General features: G+C 48.2%; 1 protein-coding gene across 1 annotated transcript in view; it reads right to left on the bottom strand.

The window, feature by feature from the left end:
- Positions 1–11,018, bottom strand: part of RAB4A (RAB4A, member RAS oncogene family) — a 33,507-nt gene extending 22,489 nt beyond the window's left edge. Inside the window, exon 1 of the mRNA XM_004588455.4 lies at positions 10,619–11,018. Coding sequence (XP_004588512.1) covers positions 10,619–10,649 — 31 coding nt within the window. The 5' untranslated portion in view covers positions 10,650–11,018. The remainder of the gene's footprint in view (positions 1–10,618) is intronic.
- Between the last annotated feature and the right edge of the window lie 1,170 nt (positions 11,019–12,188).

Below are 12,188 nucleotides of genomic sequence, written 5' to 3'. Positions count from 1 at the left end.
CATACACTATGTTGTATGCACTAAGTGTACAGTGCTTAACAAACACAGAAAGGTCTAACAGAGGCAGGTGAATGGCCATGTTACAGAGTAATTAATGGAGAAAAAAATCTCTAAACAGACTGCATAACTAAATGTGAACTGGTTAAATAATATGTCTAGTTTAATTGGATTTGGTGTTTATTATGAGTGTTAACTTGAGAGCTTGAAACCACATAAAAATTCCTTCTCCAGTCATAATTACATTCTTTGGATAAGCCTCCAGTCCCAAAACGAATTAAACTTCAAAGCAGGAGGGGGAACCATGTCCAAAACCAGAAAAACTAAAATGGACATATTCCACTAATGTGTTTTTAACTTTTTCATATAAGAAATGGCAAATGAGCTATGATAAGAAAGGCATAAAATAATCAGAAATCCATGTCAGGCAAACATTCTCCATTCAGGAGTCCAGCAGGAGAAGAACTGAGGAAAACCAAGAACAAACAGCCAAGAATTAATTCTGCAGGGGAGCCAGTCCTGGAACAGACCGGCTCGTCTGACATTCGCTTCAAGCAGCTTCTATTTCCTAATTTCCCAGGCCACGGCAAATCAAAGCCTGAATGTACTAAAGTAGGCCAGTGAGCAACGGGTAGAGGCAGCTGCAGACAGCAGCGATGAGAATAGCACGGCACATTTTGTTCAACAATTCGTAGCCAGTGACGGCCTGGAGCCGTGAAGAAAATTAAGCCATATTCAGTAGACAAGATGGCCTCTTTAATCCTAGTCTGTTTCCCTAAGTGGTGGCTTTGCTTTTGGGAAGCACGGACGGGTGGCCTTTTGGGTGCAGGATTCCATTCCCACGTCTCTCCCTAAGTGTAGGGTATTGGTACAGAGTGTGTGTGTGTGTGCGTACGTGTGTGTGTGTGTGTGTGAGATGCAGCCACTCGGGAAAGGACTTCCCAGCTTCTGGCTTAGGGTCTGTGATACCAGGAACAGACACAAGACCCTAAAGGTTCTGAGGAACAGATTTTGAGACCAAATAATGAGTTGCAAATTCAGAAAATAAACTGGAAATACTGAGTCAACATAATGGAGATCCTGGGAAGCGGTGCTCGGAAGGATGGAGTATGAAAAGAGAAGCTGGTCCCGGAGTGATAGCGTAGCTGTTAAAGTCCTCGCCTCGAACACGCCTGGGATCCCATATGGGGGCCGGTTCTAATCCCAGCAGCCCTGCTTCCCATCCAGCTTCCTGCTCTGGCCTGGGAAAGCAGTCAAAGACAGCCTAAAGCTTTGGGACCCTGCACCCACGTGGGAGACCTGGAAGAAGCTCCTGGCTCCTGGCTTCGGATTGGCTCAGCTCCAGCCGTTGCGGGCGCTTGGGGAGTGAATTATCAGACGGAAGATCTTCCTCACTGTCTCTCCTCCTCTCTGTGTATCTGACTTTGCAATAAAAATAAAAGCAGTGGTTTGTCTTAGCCAGGAGGAGCGGCCTCCCTTCCCCAGGGAAAAGGCTGAGGGCGCGCGTGTGACAGACGAGTCTGTGGGCTATAGAAAAGGAGGGGGAGAGTGGCCTTATTTCCTTCCATCTGCTGGTGGTCGTCTACTGGGGCCAAGACAATGGAAAGGTCTGAAACAGCTGACGTGGAGAAACGGGGAGGTCAGGATAAGAACACGGTCTGCTAAGTGCTCCTGAGTATCAAGCTGAGACCATGCTTATCGCAGAAAAACGGCTATGTGGGGCAGCAGACAAGGCAGGTGCTCAGGGGGCCTGGGCTGGAGCTTTAAGCAGGCACGTGCCAGGCCATGGAAGGACAAAGGAGGAAGGGATGCAAGGGAGGGGACAGGTTTCCTGTCTGGAGAGGGTGCAGCTCATCACCCAAAAACAGAACAGGTGGGCAGGTACGGGGAGCCTGGGGCTCTAAAAGGAAGGACTGCATGGACAGTGAGAGTAGTCAAAATGCCTCAGGTGACAGAGCCCAGGGAGTTGCCAGGGAAGCAGCACCCAAAGAGGTGGCAGAAAACAAGGTGAAAACAGAGCTGCATCGAGAACTGCCAAGCCTTGCTGCTGACCGACCCATTTATGTGGCCACTGCATCATCCAGGATCACCTGGGAGCTGGGCAAGGTTAACAACGGAGGACACCAGACAACAGCAACACAGAGGAGTGTGTCTATGTATAAATTATTCCTCTGAGGTGGAAAACTGCCCAGAAAAGGAACCAACTGCAAGCGCAGGACACAGACACAAAGATGAAAACAAGCACCCTGAAATAGGAAACAAGTTTTAGGCACATTTAAGTCATACACAATGGTTAATTTGATACAGAGGTGTGAGAAGCTAAAGCCTGCCAGACCCTCTATAAGGAAGTAAGCAGTCTGTCAAAATGTTTTAGAAAGTGTTCCAAAGTAAAAAGGTGAATTGCCTTATTTTTTATTTGAAGCTACAGCTGGTGAGGGTCTTCCAGTCACATCCCAACACGGAGGAGGGACCCACAGGCAGGCAGGCAGGCAGGCACGCAGGCATGTGGGAGATGGAGAGAGGGGAACGGGACTAAACCTGCCCTTTTGACCAGAAACTCACCCCCTTGACAGTGGTGTGAATTTATCCACGGGGACAGAGTCCCGCCTCCCAACGCTGTGGTGATTCAATTTTAGCGTGAGCTTTGCAGACATTATGACTACAGCAGGCCACAAGGGTAGTCTATGTCCTTCTGAACTGTGACTGTGACAGAATGTATTTGTAGTTTTAGAGATAGACGCAGATCAATGAAATCATCCCTCACTTGCAATCACAAGTGTTTTGCATTAGTTCAGAAGTTGCAAGCCTCAGTGTCCAAACTCCCACTCTCGGTTTTTGTCCCAAATTCCTGGAAAGATTCTGCCTTTGTTTAAAACATCCAGCGATCATGTAGGGTATTCATTAGAGCAGCGGGATTTAGGGGGCATCAATCTGAGTCACCGCCGGCACAGATGTGGTAGACCTGAGCCTCCTTCACTACTTTCCCAAGCCATAAGCAAACATCTGGATCAAAGTAGAGTAGACGGGACTTGAACCGGCACCTACTTGGAATGTAAGTGCCATAGACAGAGGATTAGCCTACTACACCAGCATGCTGATCCCAAAATCTGTTCTTTCAATTTTGTCCATACAGTGCCAAATTATAAAGTTACTAAGTATGCAAGGATTTGGACCAAAGGGAGTTCACTCAACAAAAATTGAATACCTAATCCAGACATCTGAAACTCTAGTAACCACGGATTCAGATCAGTCAACCTGTCAGGCACACTCAGGATGTGACCAACATGCGCTGGGCATGGTGAGTCTCTCCAGATGGACATGACCAAAACCTGCCTCTGGGATTCTTCCACAGCTGACCACCTCCCATGTGGTCAGGTCAGTTACAGTAAGTCCAGCAGCAGTCAAGGACAATGGCTCCCGGAGCCAAGGCATCTCAGCAATTCTTGAGTTCGATGCACAATGACTGATTTCATGTTTGAGATCTCACAAAGGAAATTTATTGTTCTTATCTTTTAAGCTTTTAAAGGGTGTCCTATCCGACCTCTTCAATCCAAACAACGCAGAGCCAGGGTCGTGGTGCAGCGGGGTAAGCCATGCCCTGTATGGGCTCTTGTTCATGTCCCAGCTGCTCCATGTCTGACCCAGCTCCCTGCTAACACCTGGGATGACCCAAGCGCTTGGTCCACAGCCACCGACAGAGGAGACCTGAGTGATCTCATCCGTGGCTTCTGGCTCTGGTCTGGCCAGGAGGTTTGGCCTAGCTCCAGCTATCTGTGCCCATTTGGGAGTGAACCACTGGATGGGAGATTCACAAGTCTCTTGTTCTCTCTCTGCAACCATGTCTTTCAAATAAAAATAAACAACTGCAGTCTAGAGAAGAAATTTAACTAGAGCTTTGTTTATACTGCATGCAAGGTAAAAAATGCTGAAACTCTTAATGCAAAGAAAATAATTAGATTATGCCTTGAAGTTAGGTTTTTATTGATCCTGGCCTTTCTTTTCTTTTTTTTTTCTTCTGTGGCTGAAATGGAAATACATCACTCAGATGGAATGAAATCAAAGGCTTTCTGTGCACTGCCTGAAAGCTGAGTGTACGCAGGAGCAGCTGCGAGCACCAGGGACAGAGCGCAGCCACAGCAAGCTCCTGCTTTCAAAGAACTCACAAGTCGGTCCTGAATCAAAGACTTGCTTTCATCCGGATGGAGAGCTGCCTGCTGCAGCACATGCCTGCACAAGTCCCTGCACGCACTGCAAAGATATGGTTGTTTATTTTACGAACAAGAGAAACAACTGTGCACCTGAATGAGCACACTGCATACGGGTGTGCAGGGTCTTCAAAAAGTTCATTGAAATGCATATCATGCATTTATTTAAAAAAAAAAAAACATTGCGGACCCAGCCTGGTGGCCTAGCGGCTAAAGTCCTCACCTTGCACACTCAGGGATTCCATATGGACACTGGTTCTAATCCCGGCAACCCCGCTTCCCATCCAGCTCCCTGCTTGTGGCCTGGGAAAGCAGTCGAAGACGGCCCAAAGCCTGCACCCATGTGGGAGACCTGGATGAAGCTCCAGGCTCCTGGCTTTGGATCAGTGCAGTTCTGGCTATTGTGGCCACTTGGGGAATGAATCATTGGACAGAAGATCTTCCTCTCTTTCTCTTCTCTCTGTAAATCTGACTTTGCAACAAAAATAAAAGAAACCTTTAAAAAAAGATTACATCAAAATAAGCATCTCTCTTAATTCAGCTCCTTGAACTTCTTCAAGTTTCCCTGCATTGTAGTATATTTAATTATAACAAGAGAAGCTTTAAGCTCTCAAATTCTTTCCTGCATGATAAAACCCTCACACTTGAAATCACAAGGACCCATCCTCTCATCCCTAATTTATAAGCATTTTATGAATGATATCTTTTCCTTCCCCCAAAACTTGAGACTGAAGCAAAAAAAAAAAAAAAAAAGAAAGAAAGAAAGAAAGAAAGAAAGAAAGAAAGAAAGAAAAGACCGAAGCGATGGCGACAGTGCAGCCACGAGAGGGAAGAAACGAGATTACTAAGTGTGGTCCTATATGAGCTGTCACTCTGAGTAGGGTCCAACTACTTCTGCCTGTGACATAGTTATACAAAGCATTATTTCCCTGCACAGCATGCCACCATCCTCATGACGTCATCTGCAATGGTCCAACTTCCTTCAGCAGGAGCTTTGTTTTAAAGGGAGTTTCAAAGGAAAAGCTGTGTGGACACAGAGTGTTTGTTTGATGTATGTTCTAGACTATCATATACTGTCCTTTATGCGTTACTCCTTGTAATCCATCCGTTAGATAACAGGACCCTCTACATCACTTTAGCTATATAGATAACTGAGAAGCAAATGCCAAAGATTCTTCAAACACACAGGAGACAGCCCGGTAATGAATAAAGACTGGCACAGAGAGCAGTGCCATTCAAAGGCAAGTGCTCTGACTGTACTCTTTCGGTCTCAGGTTGCAAAGAGGGTGGGCCTGCTCCTCCTGCGTTGACCCTAGCAGACGCCACCTGCCTTCCTGCTGTCCACCAGGAGCGGAAGCAGGCCCTCAGGGTACCAGGCTCTGGGATTCTCCAGCCTCCACAACCATGAGCCAAAATAAACCTTTTTCTTTATAAATCACCCTGTCTAAGGTATTCTGTTATACAAATAAAAGATGGACTAAGATGTGTAAATCAGAGCACACAGAGCTCAGAAATCTCCCTCAAACTACTTCCACTGGCAAACATCCCAGCAGTCACAGGAACAAAGATCAAGCCTTTCACAGCAATCTGATCAAACTCTAGAAGAGTGCTTAAGAGAAATAATTTCACTAATTAGAAATTCAACTAACAGCTTTCCTCTTGTTCCAAAGAAATATTTACTGTAAAGATCACAAACATGCTTCCCTAGTTACACATGGTAAGACTGAATCTATAGTACTGAATCTTACACATGAATTCTCTTACAGAGAATTGTATAGTAAGGGCCACAAATAGGAAATACTTCTTAAAAAGTCAGGGGTTAACTGGCTTCATACCACCCGTGTGGCTTGAGCTGCAGGCTCCCAGCTGCAGCCTGGCTGACTTCTGCCCATTGCTGTGGGCACTCGGGGGTCTGAATCAGCAAATGGGAGCCCTCTCTCATCACTGTTTTTCAAACAAGCAAACAACAACAACAACAACAAAACCCAGTAAAGTCAGAAAGTGGGCACCTGGCTCTCTGGTTAAGATACATGCATCTACACTGGAGTGCCCGGCTTCAATTCCTCCTTCCCCTTCCTGACTAGCTTCCTGCAAATGCACACCACGGAAGCAACTGTGATGGTTCCAGTAATCAGGATCCTGCCACACACGGTGGGAAGACTGGACTGGCTTCCTGGCTCCCAGTTCTGCCCCTGGCTAAGCCCTGGCTCTTGTTGGCATTTGGGGAGTGAACCAGCAGATGGGAGCTCTTTCTATTTGTTCCTCCGACTTGCAAATAAAATAAGTAAATACTTTTGAAAAAGGTGGTATTGGCATTGGGCCTGGCACGATGGCTCAATTAATTAATAATTCCCTTGCAAGCACTAGGATCCCATATGGACACCAGTTCGTGTCTTGGCTGCTCCACTTTCTTTTTCTTTTTTTAAAATTTATTTATTATTTTTAATTCATTAATTACGTTGTATTATGTGACACAGTTTCATAGGTACTTGGATTCTCCCCACCCCTCCCCAAACCCTCCCACCATGGTGGATTCCTCCACCTTGCTGCATAACCACAGTTCAAGTTCAGTTGAGATTCCCCCATTGTAAGCGTATACCAAACATAGAGTCCAGCTTCTTATTGTCCAGTCAAGTTCAACGGCTTCTTAGGTATACCCTCTCTGGTCTGAAGACAGAGCCAGCAGAGTATCATCTCGATCTCCACTTTCCATCCAGCTCGCTTGTGGCCTGGGAAAGCAGAGGAGGATGACCCAAGTTCTTGGCTCCTTGCATCCATGTAAGACACTAGGAGGAAACTCCTGGCTCCTGGCTTCAGCCTGGCCCAACCCAGGCTGTTGTGGCCATTTAGGGAGTGAGTCAGTGGATGGAATAACTCTCTGTTCTCCTCTCTGTAACGTTGTCTTTCAAATATAAATTAAAAATAAATATTTAAAAGAGAAAATATTCTGATCATTGTCAATATCTGATAAATATTACAACAGTGTGCAGTTTTCAAAATGAAGCACAAAATAAAAACACTAAGAAGACAAGGTAATTAAGGTTAGCATGGACCCAACATGCTCGAGTTGTTTCATAAATTGTTCCCATTGTAGATGTCATGAATTGCACAGAGATTTGCCCTGGATTTTTCCTTAAACTGCTTTAACATTTAATTTTTTTAAAAAAAGAATTTTGGCATTTCCCCACCACTTTACATTTTAGCACTTCCTGAACGCTGTTTCTTGGCACCAGGCATTACCAGGCCAACGTGTGATCCCCTGGGTCTCACAGCTCATGAGGAGTTCCAGGGAAGTCCCAGGCAACACTAGCAGGCCAGCGCTTTCAGTGAATCTGAAAACACTGGGGAGAACCTTGTTTCAGGTGAGTGGGCCTCACAGGGAGCTTTCCAAGCTGCAACCTGTTGAGGTTTTCCATGGCATGACAGTATTATTGAAACGAAAGCATCTTACTCCAGCGGCTGGTGACTTCAGAGTAACACAGCACTGGGTGCTACCCAGTCAATGAAAGTTGAACAGCAGGCCCAGCGTGATAGCGTAGTGGTTAAGGTCCTCGCCTCGAACACGCCTGGGATCCCATATGGGCGCCGGTTCTAATCCTGGAAGCCCTGCTTCCCATCCAGCTCCCTGCTTGTGGTCTGGAAAGCAGTCAAAGACAGCCTAAAGCTTTGGGACCCTGCACCCACGTGGGAGACCTGGAAGAAGCTCCTAGCTCGTGGCTTCGGATTGGCTCAGCTCCAGCCGTTGCGGCCGCTTGGGGAGTTAATCATAGGACGGAAGATCTTCCTCACTGTCTCTCCTCCTCTCTGTATATCTGACTTTGCAATAAAAATAAATAAATCTTAAAAAAAAAGGCCAAGCACTGACCGCTCGATGCGTTCATCAACAGGTTCACCTCGCTCACTGACATTTGCAGCACTGAATCTTTATTTTTCATCACATCCCTGTTAAGCTACAAATGGCCTCCCTTTACAGGAGAGGGAAAATGAGTACAGGATACAAAAGGGATTAGAAGTTAGGCAAACATTCCTTTGCTGGATAAGGTCCAGTAAGAGGGAACCTGTTTGACTTTCAGGTAACAATGCTGGGCAAACATGGCCAATGATAAGTGAAGGTGACAGTCCAGCTCTTAAGTGACTTGTATTTTAGGTTGGGAACCTCAATTTCCATACTTGCTCTTTCTAAAATGAACATTCTCATAATTAGTTTTCACTAGTCTTTTTTAAAACTGAGTTTCCTCTAATTTCTTTTATTGGCAGAAAAAAAAAAAACAAATTCAGAATTAGTAGAAACAAAACATATTGTGTAAGGTGCATGAAATAAACATATAAATGGCCCAAGTCTGATAAAGGAGGGTTAAGTTAATTCATCCGCAGTGCTCAAAACTTATGAGCCATGTGTGAAGTAAGGCCGAGCTAGCAAAGGTGTGCTCTGCTTTATCAGCAGTTACCACTTTACACAACAAAAGTGCAATCTGTATAGGCTGTTTCACGAAGTCACTTTCCACAGCTCCCTAGAATCGCTTACTCAGGTCAAAGAGGAAAAAAGCGGGCTAATTAGCACTAGAAAGCAAACAAGTGCAAAGACATAGCCAGAATTAGAGAGCAGGTTTTCCTTAACACCTTTCTGGAAGCTGGCACTGTGGTGCAGCAGCTGAAGTTACCGCCTGCCATGCTTGTATCCCATTTGGGCACCGGTTCGAGTCCTAGCTGCTCCACTTCTGACACGGCTAGTTCTCTGCTGATGTTCCTGGGAAAGCAGCAGAAGATGGCTCAAGTGCTTGGGCACTTGCACCCACATGGGAGACCCAGATGAAGCTTCCAACTTTGGCATGACTCAGTCCTGGCTGCTGTGGCCAATTGGGGAGAGAAGCAGGGGATGTAAGATCTCTGTGGCTCTCCCTCACCCGCCTCCTTTGTAACTTTGCCTTTCAGATACGCAAATCTTTTTTTTTTTTTTTATAACTATTTTTGACTGTGATTCTCCACACACAGCACTCACAGGCAGACTTGAGACTTTGGCCTCACTGGTCCTACCAAACCCTGCAGACTCCCTGGAGGATTTCCTAAGCTTCTAAGAACAGCGTTCCTGCTCCATTGTCATCAAGAACCTGGCAGTACAGTGACAACAATCGCTGAAGTGGGACCCAATGCACTGTGACCCCAGGGGCAGACTCCCTTGCAAGCTTTCCCACCTCTCCTAGGAGGCAGATGGAGTCCTCCTATAAGGCCCCCTCTCCTTCCAAAGTCCAAATCACAATCCCCCTCCTGAAGCGCCCTTTGCACAAGCCTGGGCATGGGCAGCTACATCCGCCTGGCCACCTGCTCCCTGCCCAGCTTGGGTCAGCTTCAGACCGAATGTGCACACACAGGCACATTCCTTCAGGACTCCTGCCTGGCCTTATTTACTCAACAGCATCCTAACTGGATTAACACTGTGTTTCCTACCAGGCAGCAAAACTCCAAGCCACCAGAGACAGTCCGCTGTGTCTCCCGGAATTTACAGCCTTCCTAGCTGCTGCCTGCTACACTCAGCTACACTCATTATCTGTTGACGGGAAGCAGCAGCATGCCGGGAGAGATGGCGACAGGCTTGGGGTATACATTTTCTTTTGAGCCTCCCTCTGGGGCTGTGAAACTCCAAATCGGTTTTCATCTGATAAAGTACACATTTGAAAGAGTGAAGGACTGACAAACATCTATTCAGCCCCAATAAAAAGTACAGGCTGTACTTTTTCTTCTATGTGGGCAGGGGGAAAAAAGGTAACACAGTATAGGAACTGACAAGCTTTCATTTAAAAATTGTTTCTTGTTGTGTTGCACTTCCAGGTCTGAGTGCTACAAGAGAGGTGTTTATGATATTAAAATGGAGACAAGACCCCTTGTAACTTGCCAAATGTAACCTAGGACAGGCTAAAACCCGGAGACAGGGAAATAAAGAGTTCTCTGGAAGAAGAGAAGATAGTGCTAACTCCTTCTTGTCATCCCAAGGCAAAGAAAGGAATTCCAAACCAGAGAAGGACAAACTGGAATATCCGAGGAACATACTGAAATGCAGCCGTCGCCGCCAGCCCTTTACATCCCTCGCAGCCGCGAAGTGAACCTCAAAATACCCTCTCGAACGTGCAACTATTCAAATCAGATCAAGAAAGGAAAAACGCCGAAAGTGCAAGCGCGGAGAAAACGCCGCCAGAAACTTGGAAAAGCAGATCACATAAATGCACCGTTCACCGCCAGGCCCGCGCCCCCCGCACTCGCGTTCTCATGCCCAAGACCCCGCGCCCAGCGCCCGCGCCCCGCAGGTCCGGGCCCGAGCCCCCAACGCCCCCGAGTCCCCCAGGGCCTAGGCTCGGCTTCCTGCGCCACGAGGCCATCCTGGAACCCCAGCCCACGCCCGCTAGCCCCCCGCGGCCTCCTACCGTAGGTTTCGGACATGGCCGTCTGCGACATCTTGGGAGCGGCACCGCCTCTGGCCGGGTCGGCTGCAGCTGGCGGGAAAGCAGGGCCGGGGTCCGTCTACCGCGTCGTGGTGGGCAGGGGCGTGGAACGGGGAGGGTAGGGTGGGCGGAGGAGAGAGGAGTGGCCGGACCGCTCCTCAAGGCAACCGCTCACCACCCAGCGACTGCGGCCCTGCCGGACTCCGGCTCCGCGCAGGCGCACGGCCCTCGGCCCTCGGCCCTCGGCTCCAGGCCCGTCCGGACCCGGAGGAGGACGACGAGGAGCCCGTGGAGCGAAGAGGTGAGCAAGGCCCGGCCCTGGCCGCGCCCGCGCGTGCGCACGGGAAGGCCGGGAGGAGCGCGGGCGCGCGCGGGTGCACGAGGGGGAGCTGGACCCGTGCGCTTCGCGCTCGCCGAGGGCGCAGGGGCGCGCGTGGAGGCTGGCCAAGTCCGGACTGGGGACGCTGCCAGGTTAGAGGATGACGGAGTCCAGGACTGGGGCGTGCAACCCTTGGGCGGAGGAAGCAAAGTGCTTGCCTTGCGGGTAGAGATGCTGCTGGACGTGGGCGAACAGTTGAGGTTGGCCGTCACTGCGCCTCCTAGCCAGAAAAAAAAGCTTGCTTTAAGCTACCAAGGGCCGTTGTTGTGTGACTACAGAGGGTTTAGGGGTCTGGGATCCCGCTTGAAGAGGGTATTTCTGGGAGCGTGGCATGAGGGAAGGATGGGGCTCCCGACCCTTGACTCAGGATGTATTTCATCCTTTGTAATATTTTCTGCTTTGATTTGTTTAAACTTCTTGAAATGATCGATTTGTGAGGTACACACGGAGATGGCACCCACTGGTTCGCTCTCCAGAGGTCTGCCATGGTGGATGGAGGCTGAGCTGAAGCCGAGAGGGCAGCCAGAAACCCAGTCCAGGCCTCTGTGTGGGTGGCTCCCATGACTGGGACCTGCCCTCACAGGAAGCTGTGGTCAGGAGCCACAACAGCAAATGGAACCTAGGTACTTTCCTATGGGTCCTGAGCATCTTAACCAGCGACTTAACCACGCGGAAAACTGCCTGTGTAGTTGTATTCTTCGCACAGGAATCAGGGTGTTTGGGTTTATGGGGCAAAGCTGAGTTGAAAATCCCTAAGTTCTGTTGGAAATGTAGAGGTAACCGTTTACCGAGGAGGGAACTTTGGTTCTGTCTGAGCCGAACGTGGTGTGTGGTGGTGTTCAACATACACAGAATACTAAAAATATCCTTGGCTGAGCTCCCAAGTGGCCTGGCTTGCTCACTTGGTTCCATCCCCTTGCTAGATTGGCATCCGACTCTGTTTTTTCTCCAGTGGTTACTTGGCACCACATTCTTCTTTTTCTTTCTGATCTTGATGTCAAATAAATGTTTTTGCTGTAAATCACAGGGCCCATGCTGCATAATTGGGAGTTAGAATGTGCTATAACTGGTTTGTGTGTTTTCTTGTCGCTTACTTCTCTGGTGGTCTGGACTTCAGGCTTACACGGGACTTTAGGAGAATGACTGCAGTTAAGGTCGTTTGGGAGGAGAGAC

This window comes from Ochotona princeps, chromosome 10, assembly GCF_030435755.1.
Source record: "Ochotona princeps isolate mOchPri1 chromosome 10, mOchPri1.hap1, whole genome shotgun sequence".
NCBI lineage: Eukaryota > Metazoa > Chordata > Mammalia > Lagomorpha > Ochotonidae > Ochotona > Ochotona princeps.
Note: the sequence above shows the minus strand (reverse complement) of the source record. Positions and strands in the feature narration are given on the sequence as shown.